This window comes from Vanellus vanellus (genome assembly GCF_965231255.1).
Source record: "Vanellus vanellus genome assembly, chromosome: 22".
Taxonomy (NCBI): domain Eukaryota; kingdom Metazoa; phylum Chordata; class Aves; order Charadriiformes; family Charadriidae; genus Vanellus; species Vanellus vanellus.
The window spans coordinates 7,940,339-7,962,059 of record NC_138927.1 but is presented as its reverse complement, the minus strand read 5'-3'; the positions used below and the strand labels follow the sequence as shown (position 1 = coordinate 7,962,059).

The following is a 21,721-nucleotide window of genomic DNA, read 5'->3' as shown; positions in this document are numbered from 1 at the left end:
TGTCTCTGTCACCGAGGTCATTAAACTCCCGGCTGCCGAGCCCGGGCCGGGCGCCCGCCCGCCGGTACCGCCGCTCCAGCGGCCCCGGTACCCGCCCGCCGCCCCGAGCCGTGCCGTGCCGTGCCGTGCCGTGCCGTGCCGTGCCGTGCCGTGCCGCCCCGCCTCGCCCCGCGCCGCCGGCGGAGCTGCCGGGACACGGGGGACATAGGGGGCAGCGGGACCCCCGGCAGCGCGGGGGACACCGGGCACCCCGGGATCGGCAGGACAGGGCGTCGTCGGGGGCAGAGGAACCCCCCGCGCCCCCGCCGAGGGTCCCCGCCGCCCCCGCCCGGGGGGACCCGCCGCGCCGGCCCTGCCCTCGCCCCGGGGGAGCGGGCGGGTGGCAGCGTGCCGGTGTCGGTGTGTGTCGGGGGTGTGTGTCAGTGCGTGTGTGTGTGTGAGGGTGTGTGTGTGAGTGAGGGTGTGCAGCTCCACTCCGGGGCTTTGCGCGAGCCGCGCGCATCAGTGGTAGGAGGGGACAGAGCCGCTCCTGCGGGCGCACCGGCAGCCCCGGCTCCGCAGGTGCCGCCCGACCGGCACCGGCACCGCACGGCTCGGCTCGGCCCGGCCCGGCTCGGCTCTGCTCGGCTCTGCTCGGCGCGGCGCGGCTCGGAGCGGCGCGGGGCGGCTGCCGCGGGACGGGCCGGCGCGGCCGCACTAAGATGTGCCATGAGCGGTCCGGGCTCGGCGCCGACCCGCCGCTCCGCCTGAGCCCCGGGCAGCACCCGCCCGCTCCCCCGCCGCCCCTGGGGCCGTAGGGCCGCGCCGGCCCGCGCCCTCCCCGACGATGCCCCCGCTCTGGCCGGCGCTCCGCGGCGTGCTCTGGGAATACTGGGCAGCGCTCCTGGTCGGCGGCTTCTGGGGCCAGTGCTCGCACGGGATGCCGCATGTCATCCGGATCGGTAAGGCCGCCTCTCCCCCCGCGACGGGCCGGCGGCGGCGCGGCGAAGTTCGGGGCGCGGTGGCGGGGCGGGGGGTGCGCTGCCCGGCGCCGGGGAGGGCGCGGAGCGGTGCGGGGCCGTGTCCCGGCGCGGAGCGGGACCCCGCCGCGGCCGAGGGGGGACCGCGCCCGGTGCGAGCAGCCGCCCTGGGCACGGTGCGAGGGGGAGAGGAGGGGGGCTGAGCCCCGGAGAGGGGGGTGCTGAGCCCCCGGAGAGGAGGGATGCTCTGACCCCGGAGAGGGGGAATGCTGTTCGCCTGGAGAAGGGGATGCTGTGCCCCCGGAGAGGGGGGATGCTGCGCCTCCAGAGAAGGAGATGCTGTGCCCCCGGAGAGGGGGGCTGCTGAGCCCCGTAGAGGTGGATGCCGTGCCCCCAGAGAAGGGGATGCTGTGCCCCCAGAGACGGGGGATACTGAGCCCTGGAGAGGAGGGATGCTCTGACCCCGGAGAGGGTGGATGCTGTGCCCCTGGCGAGGGGGCTGCTGAGCCCCAGAGAGGCGGATGCTGTGCCCCTGGAGAGAGGGGATGCTGTGCCCCTGGAGAGAGGGGATGCTGTGCCCCTGGAGGGAGGGGATGCAGTGCCTGCTGCAAGGAGGACTGCGGTGCCCGGTGCGAGGAGGGCTGTCATGCCCCTGGAGAAGGGGATGCTCTGTCCCCGGAGAGGGGGGCTGCGGTGCCTGGTGTGAGGAGAGGTGCTGTGCAAGTGCAAGAAGGGGTGCTGCGCCGCTGCGAGGAGAGGTGTGGAGCCTGCTGCAATAGGGGTGCTGTGCAGACGTGCCGTGACCCCGGGCCAGAGGTGCTCAGCACAAGGGAGAGGCAGCCCGGGGGGGCCTGCGGCACCGAGCCCCGCTGCCTGGAGGACGCCACTGGGCTCGTTACGCCGCAGCCGCTGCTGAGGGCCAAGCATGTTTCATTAAATTGCTGAGATTCTGGGAAAATTAATTTTTAATAATGTTACATAAAGTAATTGCACAGATAACGGCTTGGGAAAGAGTCTACAATTTTTCTTTTTCTAATTAAACGAGATACGTGTTTTAAGTATGTCATGTAAAGAACAGCTCTGATTTTCTGTTACATCCCATGTACTTTGCCGTCGGTACACATTCCCAGGGATTTACTGTCTGCTCGGTTAAAATTATAAGGACGGGTTCACCGGTCTTTTCAGGCACCAAATTCTAACCCAGAGAAACTAGTGAAAACAGAATAGATTTGTGAATATTTTGAAGTGGAGAAAAATAGGTCTTATTTATCCCAATGCAACTGCACAGCAGCAATGTGAAAGCCAGTAAGAGAAAAATGCCAGTCCAGAGGGACAGCCGCTTCCTGAAGTGAAACACTGTCACCTCCAGAACGGTTTTGAGCGACTGCAATGGGCCAGATCCTCTCACGGAGAGGGGCTTCATTCCCGCAGGGTGAGCATCTGCTCTCCCCTGGACTTCTGTGAACAAGGTGTCCTGGGCAGACGTGGTCCTGTGCATGTTGTGGCGCCAGAAATGTTGGTGGAAAAGGTTAATGGAGCTGCCCCTGGGGCCTGGGCCGGGGTGGCTGCTGAACTTCAATGAGAGCCAAGCTGCTTGGTATGCTCAGCCGCAGCCCGAGCAGCTGGAAATGTTCTGTGCGACAGAAGCCCACTCCCAGGAAAGCTCCCGTTGTGGCTGATGGGGCACGCCGGGCTTCGCCAGTCCCACCGCGCCAGCAGGGAGGCGGCGTCCCACTGTGCCGTGGCAGAGCCCCCCCATTTATCCCCAGCCTGTCCCCACCGAGAGCACCGGCAGCGCCGCCGTGGCATTTCTCTTCCCGAGGGGTCCCAGGGCACAGATCCCCGTTGGGACCGGGAGCCGTGTGCCCGGGGGTCCTGCTGCGGGTGGGGGGCTGGGCTTGCAGCTTGCCCTGCTCTCGGCTGGGCAGCAGTGGGCCTGATCCTTGGTGGCCGGAGCCGGCGTGCTGCCAGGCTGGCGCTCCGGAGGCGGCGCACGAGGGGCTGCTGCTGCGCGAGCAACCGCTGGCAGGGGAACGGGCAGAGGTCCCCGGGGCGGGGGCTGCCGAGACCCCCGGGAATACCAGCGTGGCTCGCGGGAGACGTTCAGGCCCAGGAGGGTCCCTGCGGCTCTGTGGAGACGTTTAGCCTCACGTCCAGGTGCCTCAGTTGTCCTGAAAATGGATTTTCTAGAAAGGGCTCAAAGCAATTGCAAAAAGGATGGAGGAGCTTTCGACACAGAGGCTGCTGCCGGCCCCCCCCCGAAATCCCGTGGGTTTGCTGGAGCTCTGCTCCCCCTCGCCTGGAGCTCCCCGGCTGCGCTCGCGCGGGGACACTCGCGCTGGGCTGGTGCAGACGCTGCGAGGTGGCGGCAGGCAGGGCAGGCAGGCAGGGCAGGCAGAGCAGGCAGGGCAGGCAGGGCAGGCAGGGCTGCCCACTGAGGGAGCGCTGCTGTGCACCGCCTCTGCCAGCGCCGCTGTGCCTTCCGCAGGAACGGCCTTGCTTTAATTGCTGAGAAACACCCGAACATTCGGCACCTCATTTAGCCTTTTTCTTGATCAGTAAAATACGAAACTTAAAGATCAGAGACAGGCTTTAGCCGGGGCTGCGGGGGATCTCTGTTTACCTTCGCGCTCAGCTAAAACTGGCATAATTTTGACCTCTTTTTCAGCCCACTGGAAAATTGCAGCTTTCCCCCCCTGCATTAATTTGTGCAAAGCTGCCCTGGCCTTCAAGTAATTCTTTTAATTATTAGGTTATGCCAAGAAGGGGAGAACACGTAAATAAGTATGGGTTTAGAACTGAAAATCAAACTAAAGAGAAAACAGGTAACTTCTCAAAGCTCTCTTCTTTTCCTATGAAGCTGACTGTTCAGATAAATACAGGGAGAGAGATATCTAAGAAGGGGAAGGATAAGCCAAAAGCGCTCTTTCTCTCACGGGTAAAATATAAATATTTAATCTACACATCTAAACATAATCTATACATATACACGTACAAAGAAAATCAGTGCCTCGTTGCTGGATTTTTTTATTAAGTAGGAGTTTGTATCTGATGCTTATTCAACAGCTGTTCAATTATTATGCAATCTGTTAAATATTTGAAAATGCTGTATCAGAAAACACCATCTCGATCAGCTGCGTGCTCAGGGAGCCGGATTCAGCGCCGGGTTCTTCTGGTGTACAGACAGACAGCGGTAACGGCGCGAGTGGGGTTACTCCGCGTTTACAGCACCGTGACTGCGAGGTGTTCGGCGGTGCCGCCAGCCCCGGCTGCGGGCGAGAGCGGGAGATTATACCTGTTATTAAGCGCTGCACTGAGCAGCTGAGTATTTGCGGTATCATGCCCTCATATCGTAAAAGCAGTGAGTGCAAGATGATTAAGCTATCGCAGATAGCCTATTTATCTAACCTCTCTCTTAGATTAAAGAGCAGTGGTAGCACCCCTTCAAAGTGATGGACGAGAGCTTGATGCCATTTTGTAGAGCCCGATGGCACCGGCCCTAACAAAGCGAGGCGGGATGGCTGGGAACGGTCTCACCCGCGGAGCCGGAAGGGCTGGCGCTTCGTAGCACACCGCTTTCCATTGCCGTGCGTCGCTGAAGCATCGTCGGAAATTACTCAGAGTGATTATTTTGATGGATGATGTGTTAGCAAGACCTACGTGCAGATCAGACGGATGCCAACCATTCGAGATTAATAAGTAATGGTGAAAAATAGACCACGGGAGCCGTCGATCCAATTTTAGCACTTGCATTTTGTTGATTAGTGGGTTGGTTTGTATTCAAGTGCTGCCGAGGAGGTGACACCAAAACTGCGCCGCCCCCTCTGCCCCCCCGCCCGCGGGCGGGTGGTGACAGGCAGGGTCCCCAGCCCCCGGCGGGGGGGTCCCCCAAAGCCCGGCTGCACGCTCGCCTCGCCCCTCCTCGGCAGGAGACCCGGGCCTGGCGGGCACTTCAGTGCGCTTTCTGCATTTGTAAAAGGAATCGCCTTCACCTCCGGGTTCTCGCTCTTGTTCTGTTTTTTTCACGGAGGTTATATTCCCGCTGATACTTGTGGCAATAATTATTCCTCAAGCGTGTTTAAAAGTCCCACTCTTGTATCACTGAAGGCGCCGCGAGCAGGATCGGGCTCCAGCTAAGCTTTTAAACACAGTCCTGCATGGAGGAATTTATCGGATTTTATTTCTTGTAGTCGCTTTCTAAGCTGTGTTTGCGTAAAGAGGGGTCAGGGCATCGATTGTTTGTATGATTTGCAAGTAACACAGAAAAAACAATCAAATTGGATTGGAGTCTGGGTGGAAAAAAATCATTGATTATTTTATATAAATACATAGAAAACAAATTCTGTGGATAATTATCCTCCTCTGTGTGATTGGCTTTTCTGAGGCTTATTATGTCTGTCTGGAATTTTATTTTGAAATCACCTTCCCACACTCTGCAAACGAAGTTTTATTTTTAAAAATAAAGGCAAAAGTGGCGTTTCCAGGCTGGGAAAGGCGGTGCCCACGGGCTGGGAGCTGCGGGGCAGTGGCACACGGGGATGCTGGAGGGGCATCCTCAGAAAGGGGGGTCGAGCGGTGCTCTGTTCAGCTCCCGCCTGGGGACCGGTCTGGCCGGTGTCCTTCGGGGAGGGGTGGCAGGACGGCCCAGCCCGGCTCTCCTGCCGGGGCTCCGGCGCTGCGTGGCACCGGGGTGGGAGAGGGGCCGGAGCCCCACCTGCACGCACTGACCTGGGGGTGGGGGGTTTCTCACCCCCCAGCGTGCACCGGGCAGTGCACACCGGGCAGAGCAGGCCATGCAGCGCACGCCATGCAGCGCACGCCGGGGGCTGGCGGCTGGTGAGGATGCGGTGCCAGAGCCGAGCCAGCCTGAGCCCCCCCGGGGCCCGGGGGTTACCGTGCGCGAAGCAATGCGAAATTCTCTGCGTGGCTGGTGAGGCGATGAAACGTGGCGGGGCAGGAGCAGGCAGAAATTGAACCAAGATCAATTTGTTTCCCCCTCCCTGAAGCAAATAGCTTCAGAGACGCAGCGCCACAGCACCTGAGGCCGCCGGCGGGCTCAGAAAACATTAATTGGGGGACTCTTCCCACCTCCCCGCCGTTTGCCCCCCCCTTTGGCGTACAGGCACAGGGAGAGCAGAGGGGTTCCCCTGCAGAGGAGCGGGGCTCGGACAGAGCCCCGAGTGCTGGTGTGAGTCTGCAGCGGCTCCGGTGAGGCCTCGGGGGGGTGGGAGGTGCGGATCTGCCCCGAGACCCCCCGGGGCCGGGCGCGCTGCCGGGCTGCTGAAGGATTCTGCTTTCTGCATTTTCACTGTTGCAAGTAAAGTGCTATTTTTTTTCGCCCCAGTGGCCAGTCGGGCCCAAACCATAGCGGATTTGTTTTGTTTCCCTTGTTTTTAAATCACAATATTGCCTTTGTGGCTTCTCCTGCATTCCCACGTGCACTTCCGTGGCCGTGCACCCATTGCTCAAGCATTTAATGGTTGATAAAGTTATTTCAGGTCATGAGATGCTTCGTGTGTCAGATAACATATTCTAGTAATTTCAGCAGGATATAAGGGTGGCAGTGTAAATTGTTTGGTGGTAAATTAATTCTGAATACATTTGAATAACAATGCTACCTCTTTATCACAGAATAGTCTAATTATTTGATCTTGGCATCCTCTTGAGATCTTCACACAGGAAATTAAGATCAAACCACAAACCAGAAAAAAATAGACCCTCATTCACCAGGGGCAGGAGCCCCGCCAAAATAAACAGACCCACTTAGTGCTGGGCTGCTTCCTCAGCGCGGGGACGGTCCCCCGACCGCCTGCACCCACACTGATGGACCCCACGGGCTGAGAGGCGGCAGATTTAGGCAGAATTTGAGGGGCGAAGGAGCCTTGCGTGGAGTTTGTGTGTGCGGATGGAGGTGGGCGCCGTGCCCGGCACCTGTGTCTGCAGCGGGGGGACACGCACGCCGTCGCGGTGAACGCTGCCGGCTCGTGCTGCATTGTCCTTTTTGGTTTTGTCACCAGCAGGTACGAACCCACTGCCAGGGGTCCCTCCGCGCTGGGTGGGAGTGTTCATCTGCTGGATCAAACTTAATTTCTCTGTCTCTGGATGTTTTTATTGATGAAACTAAATGGAGGTTGATATTATGGAAAGATTTCAGTGGAGCCTTCACGACGCAGTCATGCACAGAACAATCATAGCATCATAGAATGGTTTGGGTTGGACAGGACCTTGAAGATCATTGAGTTCCAACCCCCCTGCCATAGACAGGGACACCTCCCACCAGACCGGGTTGCCCAAGACCACGTCCAGCCTGGCCTTGAACATCTCCAGAGATGGGGCCTCCACAACCTCTCTGGGCAACCTGTGCCAGTGCCGCACCACCCTTAAAGTGAAAAAAAATTTCCTAATGTTTAATCTAAACCTGCCCTCTTCCAGTTTAAAGCCATTCCCCCTCATCCTATCGCTACGTGCCCTAGTAAAAAGTCCTTCCCCAGCTCTCCTGTAGGCCCCCTTTAGGTACTGGAAGGCCACAATAAGGTCTCCCTGGAGCCTTCTCTTCTCCAGGCTGAACAGCCCAAACTCTTTCAGCCTCTCCTCATAGGAGAGGTGCTCCAGCCCTCGGATCATTCTCGTGGCTCTCTGGACATGCTCCAGCAGGTCCATGTCCTTCTTCTGTTGGGGACTCCCGAGCTGGATGCAGTACTCCAGGTGGGGTCTCACGAGAGTGGAGTAGAGGGGCAGAATCTTTGACCCCTCCTTTGACCCGCTGGCCACACTCCTGATGCAGCCCAGGATACGGTTGGCCCTCTGGGCTGCGATCGCACACTGCTGGCTCATGCTGAGCTTCTCGTCAATCAGCACCCCCAGGGCCTTCTCCTCAGGGCCGCTCTCCAGCCATTCCCCGCCCAGCCTGGAGCTGTGCTTGGGATTGCAAGTCGATTGAAAATTGAAAGTCTTTCAGTGTACAGCAAAGTTGGGTCTCCCATCCTGGTACATGAAGCGCTCCTTTGGTGCAGATCAGCGTTTTCTCTAAATTAGCAACCCGAAGTGAAGCCCACCTTTCCCTTCCCTGGGGCGGGTGGGGCGGTGCCCGCGGCCGGTGGGGCTGACGGCCCGGTCAGTGGAGGGCACTGCGCCTCACCGGCTCCCCCCCACCCGGGTGCCTCTGCCCACCGCCCCCTCCGGCTCCCCAGCGCCGATTTCTTGTGTCAGCTATCGTCACCAGTTTCCAAGCATTTGCATGGAGTAGCTCTGCCGGAACAGCCACGATGCCGGAGTCTCTCACGGAGACACGATATCAAACAAAACCGCAAAACCGGCACCGCACGCTCTGTTTGTAGCAAGCATTGCGCCTCATAATCCAACGTATTGCGCTTCTCCAGCAGTTATGCTCTGCAATCTCCTTTCCCTCATTTTGGCCGGCGGTTCAACGTGACGCCGTCTGGACTCCCTTCCCCGCCGCACGCGCAGAAGGGCTGGCGGACGGCTCAGGGGAAGGCAGAGATCGAGTTGAAAGCACCAGAACTCAATGGGCGAGGGGGGAGGGGGGCAAACGCTGGAGAGGAGCTGAGGGCTGGACACGGGGATAAAAACTGCGCTGTGGCAACGTTGCCAAAGGGAATGGATGTGAAATGAGGAGTGCTGTTGTGTGAAAGGCGGGAGAAGTGAAGTTGCTGTGTGCAGCGTCTGCGCGGGGGACCCCGACGCGCCGCCGGCGAATGCTGTGGGCTCTGTGCCCCTCGGAGACCCGAGCTTGTGTCTGCAGACGGGGATTGTCTTGGTTTGGGTTGATGTAGAGGGGATTCAGATGTGATGGGGCTTCACACATTCCTGCTGTTGCTCGTTAACAGTAAAACCAGGGAGAACGTGCGGGTATTTACCACTCCTAATAAAGCCCCAAAGAGACGCAGGTCCTCGCCACAAGCGAGAGCTCTTAAAGCAGGTGGGAGGCTCAGGTCATGGCTTTGTCTTTGCTCCGGCACCGTCCGCCCTTGGTGGCTGCCCCCATTAACCCCTTTTGCTCTCGCCCCCTGCCCCCCCCGGCTGTGCTGCCCCACAGGGAGCCCTCCTCTGACCTTACAGCCACATTTCTCAGGTTTGCACTGTGCCGCATCGCCATGTCGGGTGTTCCCTCAGTGTTCTGCACCATCAGCCCTCGTGCTTTAAATCGGCGAGACACTGTGCACGGGGACACAAATACGGGTGCGACCGCTCCGTTATCCTGGGCGGGAAGAGTCTCAGGATGCGCCACGGGGTTGCGAACCCCGCGCCGGGGAGGGCCTGTGCGTCAGAGGGGATCGCAGTGCTGCTCTGAGCTTCCCCTTACACCCCCCGCACCGTTCAGCCTCTGCAGCAGTGTAAATAAGGAGAGGAAAGCAAACAGTGGCCATTGGTGACAAAAGGCCACCTCGCCTTTTGTACCTGAATTATTGAATATTTGAGGCAGGGACCTGGTCAGGCTTTGTTTTTCGTCACTGTGCCCCAGCCAGCGCCCAGCACCCCTCCGCGTGGGGTCCAATGCCTGGAATAAACCTCGGAATTGTGAAGTGGCAGAGGAGCAACGTTCAGTGTTACCTCCCCGGGCTTGGGACGCTCGGGAAGGCATCTCGACCTGGCCGGCAGCAGGAGGGACCAGGCTCCGGAGGACTTGGCCTGGGAGGGTACGGCCCCGGAGGGACCCCGGCCAGGCGCGCGCCCCTCCATCGCCCGAGGTGGGCGATGCAGAATGCAGCCACCACGCCCGAGAGCAGCGCCGTGCTGTGCGGCATTACTGCAGGGCACCTTCCCTGCCCGCCACAATATGGGTTATTTGTTGCACAGTTTGGGGGGACGGCAAACCCCTCAATGCTTTCAGTTTTTAAGTAGCAAGCTGGGCTGTGCTAACCCACCCAGGACAGCTTTTCTCCACTGTGTCTGACGCAAGAGACCCACTGGTTACTTCCCCTTGTGAGGCCGTTTTCTGTCACTGTGCGCTGCTGGTGAATGCCCCGCTGGCGGGGAGCCCGTCCTGCTGGGGACGCGGGCAGGGAGGACGGCGGAGGGCTCTGGGGACGCGGGCAGCCCCAGCAGGGCAGGGGAACGCGCCGTGCCGCCGCGGGCACCACCACGGGAAGGAGCGGTCCGTTGGCGAGCTCCGAGTTTAAAGGAACGAGATGGAGAGGATGCTGTGGGAGTGGTGGAATAAGTCTGCCACAGTGCTTAATAGTGCAAAAGGAAAAGAGGGGGTAAAGGGAAATACAAGATTTCTGGCTTCTTGGTTAGAGGTCCCCTAAAGGGGGAGACTGCACAGTCACTGCGCCCTCAACAAGTCACTCTGGTGAGGCGCAGGGCGCTGCACGGTGGTGATAAACCATCAAGACCTGGGCACAGGAGATTTAGGGAACAGAGCTCTGGTTTTCAGCTGTAATTTGCTCCCGCCTGTGCCCTTTGGGTTTTCAGGTAAAGGCTCTCCCAGGCAGCCTGAAAGATGCTGTAACACACTTTGTCAGCTGCCCGGGCAAGAGCACGGCTTTGCTATGAGATGGCTCACTGGGGTACCGCACAGCGGGAGCAAGCGGAGCCCTCCCTCCCTGCCAGACCCCCAGCAAGCCCCCCAGTCAGGCACTGGGAAAGTGCTCCTCCACCCCTCACCGGACACCAGCGCTGCTGGGGAAGGTCTGGAGAGGCGCCCGTTGGCGCCCGGCTCAGCCCTCAGCCCCGCCGGGAACTGATGCGCCGACGAAAGATTCCCCCACCTGGAGACAAAGCCCCCAGGCTGCGATTTTTCCCCTGAACACAGCCTGGCCTTTTGCTCAACTAACGCTAAGTACACCAAAATCAAGAGTGTTTGCACCGTGGATTAGGAGTTCAGTCCCTGTAGTTACTGAGTCAGAGAAACATCCCTCTTCAGGAAAGTTTTTAAGCAGACAAATAAACCAGCTAGTGTCAAAGGAATAAAACACAGAATTACAGAATTGTTCAGATGAATTCTGGAATTTGGGCCTCGCACTTTGCTCATGACTCTGGAAACCGTGTGCCCGGGGATCCCCCCGAGGGGTACCCAGATCCCAGCCAGGGACCATAGCAGTAAGTGCGTTACAAAGGCTGTGGAGACTGATTGATTTAAATTGGCCTTCCATCCTTGACATCGGCAAACAGCAGCCTCAGAAGCATTCATTAGTGCCACTGCAGCAGTTCGGGTTATAACGGTGGTTCGTATGTCCAATAAGGAATGGGAAGAGGCCATTGACTGCTCTCGCATAGGCCACTGGATACTCATTAGCGGGTAATGACATTTGATTGCTACAGCATGTCCTTTGTTCAAATCGGGGACTTAGAGGTGAGCAGACCAGCTCTTTGAACTCACTAGTACCCAGGTGAATAGGAACATAAGCCGTTCTTAAAATAACAGAGCTGGTACTGTGAAATCCAAATTTGATTAAAGATGTGGAAGTGTACGGTGAGAGAACCGCGTTCGCTGTGGGCGGCTTTCCCCCACTTTAATGAATAGATGGCTGTCATCTCTTACTTATCTCCCAGGATGAAACAGTAAATAAAATCTGGTATAACCCACAAATTTAGCTGAGTTACGGCTGTCTATTGGGACTGAAGTGTGAGACTTGTTGGTTAGTTTTGCAGTGAATTCAAAGCTCTCCGAAGGAAGTCACAGCAGTGATTTTAAATTCCACCCGCTGCGAGACACGGCGCCTGCCTGGTACCCGGCCCGGCCGCGGCGCGAGCCGTGTTTTGGGAGCAGGGCTGATTTTGTTACGAGTGGAGCAAATGGCCATGGCACACGGTTAGCAGAGGGTCTGAGGACAGATTTCTGCGTGCAGGAGAGACCCAGGCTTTGCTGTGGGGGCTGCGCACCGCAGCCCCGTCCCCGGCTCTGCTCCCTGGGCACACATCGCTCTGCCCCACGGGCGCTGCCTGCGCCGCGCTCGGCCAGGAGGGAGCTGCTCTGCCGGAAAGTTGGCCTTTAAGTCATCAACGAAGAATAATGTGTGTGTCTGTATCGCTGTGGTGTCTGGGAGCTTGAAAAAAAGGTGGTTGTTTTCATGGGTGTATAAATAAAGGTTTTCTTTAAAGCGACCGGGTGCTGCGCCGAGTGACCCGCTCTGATTCGTGTCCCACTGGAGGGGAATTATTAATCTTCATATTCTGCACAAGGGTGGCTGGTATGTATTTCCTAGTCAAAATTAGAGCAGATCAAGACCACTTCCGAACTGTTTCCATAACCATTTATGTTTTTATATACACGGAAAGAGTTCTGGCAGTGTAAGAGCACCGCTGCTGCTTGGGCGACATCTGACCGCAGCACGGGCAGCGAGCGGGGCTGGAGCCTCCCTGTAGGGGAATGAAAGACAAACTATCCTCAACGAGCGCAGAATCAGCTGCTCTCTCACTGCCTCCCTCACCTTCTACTGTACGGAGCAGGCAGCAGAGTTTCCCGGGCACGGCGGCGGTTTCCTGAGAACCCGTGTATGAGCCTTCGGGGGCAGTGTCAGACCTGTAGGACACTCAAATAACATCTCGCAGCAGTTCTCAGTCGCTGCCAACACATGACTTGGAGCAGTTGCTCTGTTTTCCGTGTTGAGAGTCACAGGAACATTATGGCACCGTGATGCGACCTGGAGATTTTTAGAAATAACTCAGCCTGGCAATACCATAGTCATAACTTGCAGGAATATTTGTATTCTTTCCTCCAGATTCCTGTTACAGGAAGTTTATCACAGACCTTTTCAAATGCTTTTCCCCAGAGAAAGCATCCAGCCATTAGGTATCTCCGTTCCAAAGCATGTCTGTTAGCTTAGCTTTTGCTGTTATTTATTAATACTGCTATAAGGCATTTCAATGACATGCTTTGTTTGAAAGCCTCTCACCACCCGGTTCCTGCTCCTCTCCTTCACAAGCAGAAGTAAGTTTGCTATCGAGGAAGAAACAAGGGACAAACTGCCCAAACCAGGCGCAGAAAACCTGCTGGATGGCTCTCCAGAGGGACATGGAGGTGGATGGTTTCTCCATGTCTGAGATATTCCATTTTTCATTTCGGTTTTCCTTCGTTCTCCCTTTTTGCTGCGATCCCTGTGACGTCCCTGCCCCTTCGCTCCGCTCTCTGCCCCAGCGCCAGCGCGGGTGCCCGGGGGGTGGTGGGGCGCGGGTGGGCTCCTGCCCCCGTGCGTGTGGGGTGCGGGGTGTGCGCCGAGGCCGAGTGCGGCTCCCGGCGGGCTGTGGCCACGCTTCGCTCAGAGCCTCCGAGCAGCCGCCTGCAGCTTCGGGCTCACGACAAGGCAGCCCTTGAGGGGCCGGAGCGTGTCCAGAGAGGGGCAGCGGAGCTGTGAGGGGTCTGGAGCACACGTCTGGTGGGGAGCGGCTGAGGGCCCTGGGGGGGTTCAGCCTGGAGAAGAGGAGGCTGAGGGGAGACCTTCTCGCTCTCTACAGCGCCCTGACAGGAGGGGGCAGCGAGGGGGGGTCGGGCTCTGCTCCCACAGAACAGGCGATGGGACAGGAGGGAACGGCCTCAGGTTGCGCCAAGGGAGGTTTAGGATGGAGATTAGAAGAAAGTTCTGTACCAAAAGGGTTGTCAAGCACTGGGGGGCAGTGCTGGAGTCGCCATCCCTGGAGGGATTTACCACGGGCAGCCGTGGTGCTGAGGGACACGGGTTGGTGGTGGTTTGGGCGGTGTGGAGTTGATGGTTGGACTCGATGATCTTAAAGGTCCCTTCCAACCTCGACGGCTCTATGATTCTATCTGCTGCAGCATTTTGGGGCACTTTCTTCCTCTCCGGCCATGTTCCGTGCCCCCCCCGTTCCACGGCGCTGGGCGGGTTCCCCCTTCCCCCCACACGCTGGCGGCACCCGCTCCCGCAGGGACGGCCACGGCGGCCGAGCAGCCACGCCAGGAGGGTTCATTCCCTGGAGAGCTTTTTTGGGAGGGAAACCCGGTCACTAACCCCGCAGAGATGCCAGCTGCCGGTCTCGCGTAGGAGGTGCGGCAAAAGGTACATCGTGATTAACCTTAAAAGTATAAGCTTTTTCTTTGCCTGTGCGAGACAGATTTATAACATTTTCTCTTTCTTTTTTAACACCAGATTCTTAGTGCAAACAGTGATTCATTGAATAATCAATTCCCTTATCTACGTAATACATTCAAGTGATCCATCAATGCCAGATAATCAATCCAGCTTGTGATTTTAAGCGTGTAAGAGTGTGTGTATGTGTACTTGTATATATATTTTCCTCCTGTACTGTTGTCAGGGCAAATAACGTCTCCCTTTCTGTGCTCCTTTTTCAGTGACTTTTGTTTATGGTGTGTAAAAGAAAATCACGACATTATATTACACCTTGTAAGTTTTACGGTACTTGAGAGGTTTATGCGGTATGAATGTAAAGGGCAATGCAATAATGCAAAGGGCAGTGAGAAATTTTTAAGCACAGAAGGATACACACGGAGCTGCAGAGATAAATCTGGGTGGATAATCATCCCACAGTGTCTCTCCTATTTATGAGAGAAAGAGACATTCACTGCAAATCATGCTTCGGGTCACTTTTGCCCTGGTCTCTGGCTCCGCTTTGCATTACGGGCTGCTTAAATTGCTCCTAATCTGATCTGGGACCTGTGTCCCGGCGCGCTGCCCGCGCCCCGCTGCCCCGCGCCCCGCGGAGGGGCTCAGCCCGCGGCAGGGCCGACGCAGTGCCCCATCACCGACGTGGTACGGTGGTCTGGGGCAGTCCAAGGGCTTGGGTAAATGGAAGACCGTTTGGCTGTCCTCTGTGGGTTAGGAAAGGGTTGGTGTAGAGAATTAACCATGGCAGGAAGCAAGAGGAATCAAAATGGCCAAGCCTGAAGCTTATGGATGGTTTTGGGGTGGAAGAGCAGCCTGGGTTCAGCCTCCCCGCGGGCTGCGCGTTCGCTGCCGGAGCCTGCTCCGCCGGGGGGGGGGGCAGAAAACCCCCTCTGAGAAGAGGGCTGGGCAGTTTAGCAAAGCGACCGTCCAGACAAAGAGAGAAGCTGCACGGCATCTTGCTGTTGTGAGCTTTCTCAAACAATCAAGCAACGAATCCTTCTCAAATGTGAATATTCGGGATTCAGCATTTGTAATTAGCAGCAGAACTGGAGACAAAATGTCATTACTTCTTGAGGTCAAGATGAGTTTTATACATAGGTCACTGTTCCATGTGCTTCATTCAAAATCCAATTTGTTTTGTGGGCTTACGATGGCAGAAACACTGATTATTACTATATCTCCACATGTTCAGTACTTTCTGTCGCGGGAAAAGATTTTGCCTTAATTACTTTCAGTTTTAACTGTCTGGCACAGAGACAGGATTCTCCTGATTTGAACCATCTCCTCAGAAGTTGAAAACTTAACTGGAGAGTGGCAAATCCGGAGATGTGGCAGAGCCCCGCGGAGTTCCCGAGGGGCCGACGGTGGCAACGGCACCTTTCCCGAAGGCGCTTCTGAAGCCGCCGCTCGGCAGCTCGAACCGCAGTCTGCAACCCCGGGGGCAGGCGCGCGCCTGGGGAGCGAGGAGGGGAGAGGGGGAGCCGCAGGAAACCCCCCGGATCCTCCTCCCTCCCCTCCGGACCCCAGTCCTGCAGAGCTCGCGGCAGAGACCTGCGCCTTCTGCAGCTCGGGACGCCATCGCTATGCCATTCTTTTCCTGCAGCAGTGCTACTACCGTCTTAAGCTGAAACAGGGACCTGTAAAAAGGAAGTTCTTGGTTTAAATTTCTGGTCCATAAAATCTTAAAGATCTCTTCTTCCTTTATAGGGAAAGAAAACCATTTTCTTCCTCACTTTATGCACTCTTCTTCTTACGAATTTTTATTTCTGCAAAATCAGGTTTTGTCATCTTTACTTAGAAGGAATTCAAAATGAGTCCTCGGACGTTTAGCTTCAGGGTGATAGCTAGGCTTGGCTCGTAATACTTGAATGGAAATGGGATCTTCAGTTTCTTTTGCTATTCATCTACATCATGGGGAAAGGTTATCCAGAAAGTGTGGTGCAAGACCTTAGATGAAGCCAATAACATTTTTTAAAATGTAGAGCTTGTCTTTGCACAGATGAGCAACTTCACGTAAGATTAAAGTTATAAATAAGTGTCGAATATAAGCAATGCTCTGTTCTTCTCGCAGCTACCTTCCGTCCTCGTGGTGTCTTTCAATAGACAAGACTGATTTGTACATGCGCCCATCTGTTTATAAACTGATCAGTGAAAGGCAGTTATATCCACATTTACTTAATTTTCTTGTACATTAATGCAGTGGTGGTTATTTGAGGAAAAACATGAAATATTTTCTGGTCTGCAGTGTAACTTTGTACGTTAAGTGTGGCAATTTCAGTTGCTGGATCCATTTCCTCCAATTAGAGGGAGAGCGATGGCACACTAACGTCTGAAACCCAGCCTCATTTGCATCTCCTTGTCTTTACATTATGAATTCGCATTTAGTTTCAGTACTAAATTCTAACCTCATTAATTTCCACTCTCCTTATCTCGCTCTCTCTTACTCTGAGGATCCCCCACATACACTTTGAGAGAAGCAACAACTCAACCCCACAGCGGAGCCACAGCAAACCCCACGGCCCTCGGGCAGGATTCACCCCACGGGCCGTGGTCAGGATTCACCCCACAGTCTGTGGTCAGGATTCACCCCACGGCGCTCGGGCAGGGTTTACCCCGGCAGATGGACCTGCCCCGTAGTCTTGCCTAACCGCCTGGGTGCGCTCGCCTCGCGGCTCCTCCCGCGCTACCTGCGCTCTGCACGCCGAGCTCCGCTCTCCCCCCACAGCCTCAAAAGCGGAGGGAAGAAATTAATACAGTTTAAATCCTGAACAAGCTGTACTTTCTCCTATTTTAAGAAAAAGCTGCATTCACAGGCTTCCTCAGCAGCTGGGTGGGATTTTTTGCTTATTGCCAGTGCTTGGAAACAGAACGCTCAGAACGTTCCCTTGTTTCCTAAAGATGCTGAAAGGTGCCACCGGCCGGGTGACAGCGCCGAGCGCGCCGCACTGCCTGCGCCGCGACACAGCCGGCCCCGCTCAGACGAGCCTACCGCGGAGAGTTGCCCCCAACCTGGTGACCCTCTATATTTAGTACTGGCCCTGGAGTCTGAGCTGTGCTTTTTGACGGCGTTATTAAGGTCATTCTATGTGGTTACATGAGGCTTTGTGCTTTGTGAGTGTTTGTGGGGAAACCTATTTCCATATGAATTATGAAAGTTTATGCCAACAGGACTGTAATTCGTAAATTGTTGTGACAGCAGCATTTTGAAAGAAAACACAGAGAAACCAGGGTAATAAAACTTGCCATTAAGGGAGTGGACTTGGGAGTCCTGAAAAGAATTCTTGTCCAAGGATTATTTATGATCATTACACACCAAAATGTGTTTTTGCATTTTTATTGCTAGCAAATTACTTCTAAACCCACCAGGGAGCTAATGATTTCTCCTTTGTGGCCACGCTACTTCATTTTGGTTTTCTATATATACATTTTTGTGACCAGTTAAGCCGTCACTTTTGATTTATAATAACAATAATTATTTCTAAATAGCCTGGGTGTTAAAGGGTTAACCATCCTTTGATTTCGGCTGACAAAAGCTACGTGACAGTGATGGATTTCCGAGGGAGAACGGCTGCTGGTGCCTGGGCAGGTTTTTCTCTGGATTGCTTTAATGGTGCTAACTACCTCTAATGGGGAGCACGGGTTATTTATGTTCTTCAGTAGCTTCTCATTAACTTTACAGTACACTTGGTGGAAGATTCCTGATTTCTTGGCTTCTTCATTAGTGTTACCTGTTCAACACCACACACTAATGGAAGTGACTTCAGACGCGAGCGTTGAACTCAGATTCCTGTAGAGGAGGAGAAAAGGGGTACGAAGCTCTGGGCAGCTCCGAGGAGAAGGTGCATGGCCAAGATTTTAGGGGCTTTTCAGTCTCCACAGTGGGGCTGGGCTCTGCGCCCCCCTTTACGTCCTCACGTCCAAACCCCGAGGCGCCCGCCCCGTGCCGCGGGTGCCGGTGTGCAGAGCAGCAGCAGTTCACCTGACGACTCCTCGGGATACACTGATTGGTCATTGTAAGAACCCCACAGCTGCAGAGAGCAGCAGCAAACTCAAGATCAACCTTAATACAAAGGTTGAGTCCTAAATTATTCCCTGCCATGGTTACGGGGTGATTACAGCTGGTGTTTCTGATGTGTCGTCTCAGACGGACCCTCCTGGTGCAACGTCGGTGAGAGCTGCCTGCCAGGATCAAAGCTTGGTGGTGGACCATCTACTGCTGTCCCTCCTGGAGCCCTTTACCCCGATCTGGAATTCCCTCGACACAAGTGGCAAATGGATGGAAATGTTCATTAGATTTTGGGGATGGTGGGACATTTGTCTATTCGTTACCAATGCCAGTGACAAAACCAGCATACGACTAATTGTATTTTTCATCATAATACAGCAATTTGTTAGAGCCGCATTTCCTTTACAGATTTTTCAAAGCCTTATTTTTAGAAAAGTGTTTTTTGATCTTGCCTTAGCTCCTGTTCTGCTCTGGTACAGACTCCCCGCGTGGCTTTGAACAAATGACTTTGCTCTTCTGTGCCTTAATTCTGTACTTGTAAAACAGGGCTTAGCGCGCTCGCCGCTTCTCTGGGCTGTTGTGATGGGGAGGGTTATAAAGACTGTGCTGTGCGGATGTAAATAGCTGAGACTGCCGCACCACGGCAGCGACTTTGAGGCAGGGCAGATAGATAGGAGCAGGCACAACGCTATTAAAGTAGTGAAATACTGAGATTACAAACCGGGACTTCCTGAGTGAAGTCATTCTGACAAAAACAAGTATCCTATATATGCCTAACTGCTTATTTAATGTAGATTAAAAAAGTTATTTATTGAAATTTAACAACTGTTTACTCAATATGGGACTGTAAAGCCGTAAAAACATACTCTTAATAACCCCTTGGTATTTAACTAATGTACAATAGTGTGTGCTATTACATCCCAATTAAATCCCTATTTGAGACACTTAATTAAAAAGGAGGCTATAATAAGCTCCCGATCATTTGGCTCCCCAGCCAGATCCATACCATCAAGGATTCTGCGTGTTAGCCGGTGCCAAACGCGTGCCGGAGCAGCCGCGCCTGTGGCGCGGGGCTGTGCTGCGCTGGGGTGCGCTGGGTGTCCTTCGGGGCCGGGAGGCGGCGGGGCCGGGGGCTGCTGCCCGGCCAGAGGGTGACCGCGCGCGGCTCTCAGGCCCCGCGGCAGCTCCTGCCCCGCGCGACGGCTCCGCTCCTGGCGTGCGGCAGAGCCAGGGTGCTGCGCGGAGAGGTGGGGCCATGGACCCCTTACGCTTCTGCACGCAGAGCTCTGCAGGGACTGGAATACTCCCGGCGGTCCACCAGGGTCGAGGATGCTCTCAGAAGCAGCAGCCCCTAACGGCAGCTTTGGCTTCATCGCAGCGGTGGGAAACGGCATCGGGCCATTCCTCCGCAGGAGATACCACCCGCTTTGGAGCCCCTTTTGGCCAGAAGTCCCGGTGTGGCGGAGTGATCCGGGACGGCGCACCCAAGGCCAAAATACTGCGTGATGTTTATGGGAGCCTTGGAAACCCTGCGGCGCTGCCGCCCTGCTGGGTGCCTGAGCCGCGCTCTGCCCTGCTCTCTCCTGCACTCGGGAGTCACCAAACGGGCACGCGGTGACACGCGTGTGTCCTCACCCCGTCCTGGGCCGGGCGGTCAGGGCAGGCTGCACTGGCGAGAGCCCTCGGGACGTCCGGCTGAAGGCAGCGGCTTGCCGTGCAGCCAAGCGACTTCTCTCTGCCTCTCTTTACAACAAGTAAATAACCCGGGCCCCCTTTAATTCACGCGTGCTTGAAATAGGAAGTGACAATAGCTTAGTGCGAGCTCCGCAGCATGATGTGATGTTAATTTGTATAAGTGATTTTTTTGTTTATAATTATCAGCCTGAGATTCAAAACTGAGGAACATGGGGACCCCATGAGGCACGTTGCACTGTGTCAAGGATGGAGTTTGTTTGTTCACTCGAGTGCTTAAATATATCTCTTAATTGTGTGGCTGATACTACAGTACAGCACAAAAAGGAGAAAAGGCAGAATAAGAGATTGTCATCCAGGAGCCTCAGGTCAGACCCCCGCCCTGAGGGAGACCCCGGGCAGCCTCCGGCAAAATACATACGGAAAACGCACAGTTCCTGCTCTGCACCGGGTGGGCAGGATGCGCGAGAGCCAATGCTCCTGAATCCCGTGGGAAGGCTTCCGTGGGCATTGGGTCACCCCCCGACGGTCCCTGTTTCTCCTTGCGCCTGTCCCCCCCTTGCAGCGCCCGAGGTGGGGGTGGGCTGTGCCCGCCCGCGTGCAGCGGAGCCCCCCGGGCAGCACTGGGAGCAGTGGGACACGGCAGAAAAAAATACTCTTTCACCTGTATTTTTGTGTAACGAGCTGCCCTTTGGTGTGTAACCGCCCTCTCCATCCCACCGCGAACCCAGGCGCTGCAGGGGCCGGGGGCTCGCAGGGGTACGTACACAGCATGTGTGCTGCATGGGGGGGTCCCTCCCCGTCCTGCCCCCCCGACGGCCGCGGTGGAGTTGTGCTGGAGGAAGGGAGGAGAGGTGGGGGCAAACGGGTTCCTCAAGCAGCACCGAGACACCTCCGCTCTCCGGGTGACCGTCGGGGCCCGCGCAGCGTCCCCTGGAGCAGCCGCTCAGGGCTGCCGAACCCCAGAGCGAAAAATGGGTTTACAACCGTGGTGTCCTTCCTCCTAGAGAGAACTGGTTTCCTTTTGTAGGCAGATAAAATAAGTACAGAGAGATCTGTGATGTGGCAGCTCTTTGGGTTTTGCAGAGGATTTCGAGGCAAGCCGTGGGTTATGAGCAGCCCATTAACACAGCGCATACTGTGCTGTCTCATAAAAAAAATCCCATTTTCCCCATCTCAGCTCTACAGTTGTATTTCATTTGCAGTCCACACCCAAGGAGAGGCTCGGCGGAGGGTCCGGCAGCGCACCGTCCCTGTCCCGGCAGTGCCGACAGAGGCAGCGCACCGGGGAAACCCCCAACAACCCCTCCTTCGCTCCGGGGCAGCGGGAGCAGCCGGTTCTCTGGGGACGCCGGCTGGGAGAGGAAAGGCGCTTCAAAGGGAAAGGGAAACGGGAACATCCGCTCCAATGTTTTCTGTTGTTCCAACTCCTTTAAAATAATGTTTCGATTTCGCGTACTGCTAATTACATACGCCAGTGTTGGGCGGTATTTAATGCCAGCCAGTGATGGATGCTCTATAATCTGATATGAGAGAGCACATTTGTTTTCTAAGGCTAACTGCACACAATCTGTTATTGTACAACGCTGAATACTTTGGGGGTTGGTGCCTTTCAGTGTTGAGCGTAAAAGCCAGGCCTCCCCGACAATAATCTTCATTAATCAGGCTTCCCTCGTCTGCGGGCGTCGGAGACCACGATGTCGTCTTTGTATGTCAAAGCTTGCTAGGGTTTCACGCTGAAAAACCTCCCACCCATCTTCCATTCTTTCATTTTTCTTTATTTGGTTTAAACGGGAAAGTATCCTCCCAGTACAGCTACCATCATTTCAGTCGTGTCTCCGCACATTTCTTTTAACTAAGAGACAGCTTAAATGGGGGGAGGGAGAAGCAGCTGCAACTTGCTGGGAGCGGAGCGAACTTCACTTGAAGAGGATTCGGCGTCTTTTGTTTTTCACAAGAGCTGTTGAGTGTTCAGAGCTTTAAAAAATACGGCCACTTATTCAGACTCCTGAAACATAGAT

The 21,721-nt window shown here is 55.7% G+C and overlaps 1 protein-coding gene across 1 annotated transcript in view; it reads left to right on the top strand.

Moving 5' to 3' along the window:
- Nucleotides 1-826: 826 nt before the first annotated feature.
- GRIK3 (glutamate ionotropic receptor kainate type subunit 3) overlaps nt 827-21,721 on the top strand; it is a gene marked incomplete at both ends in the record, with an annotated part of 117,959 nt that continues 97,064 nt past the window's right edge. Inside the window, one exon of the mRNA XM_082494296.1 lies at nt 827-941. Within this exon, the coding sequence (XP_082350422.1) occupies nt 827-941 (115 nt within the window). The remainder of the gene's footprint in view (nt 942-21,721) is intronic.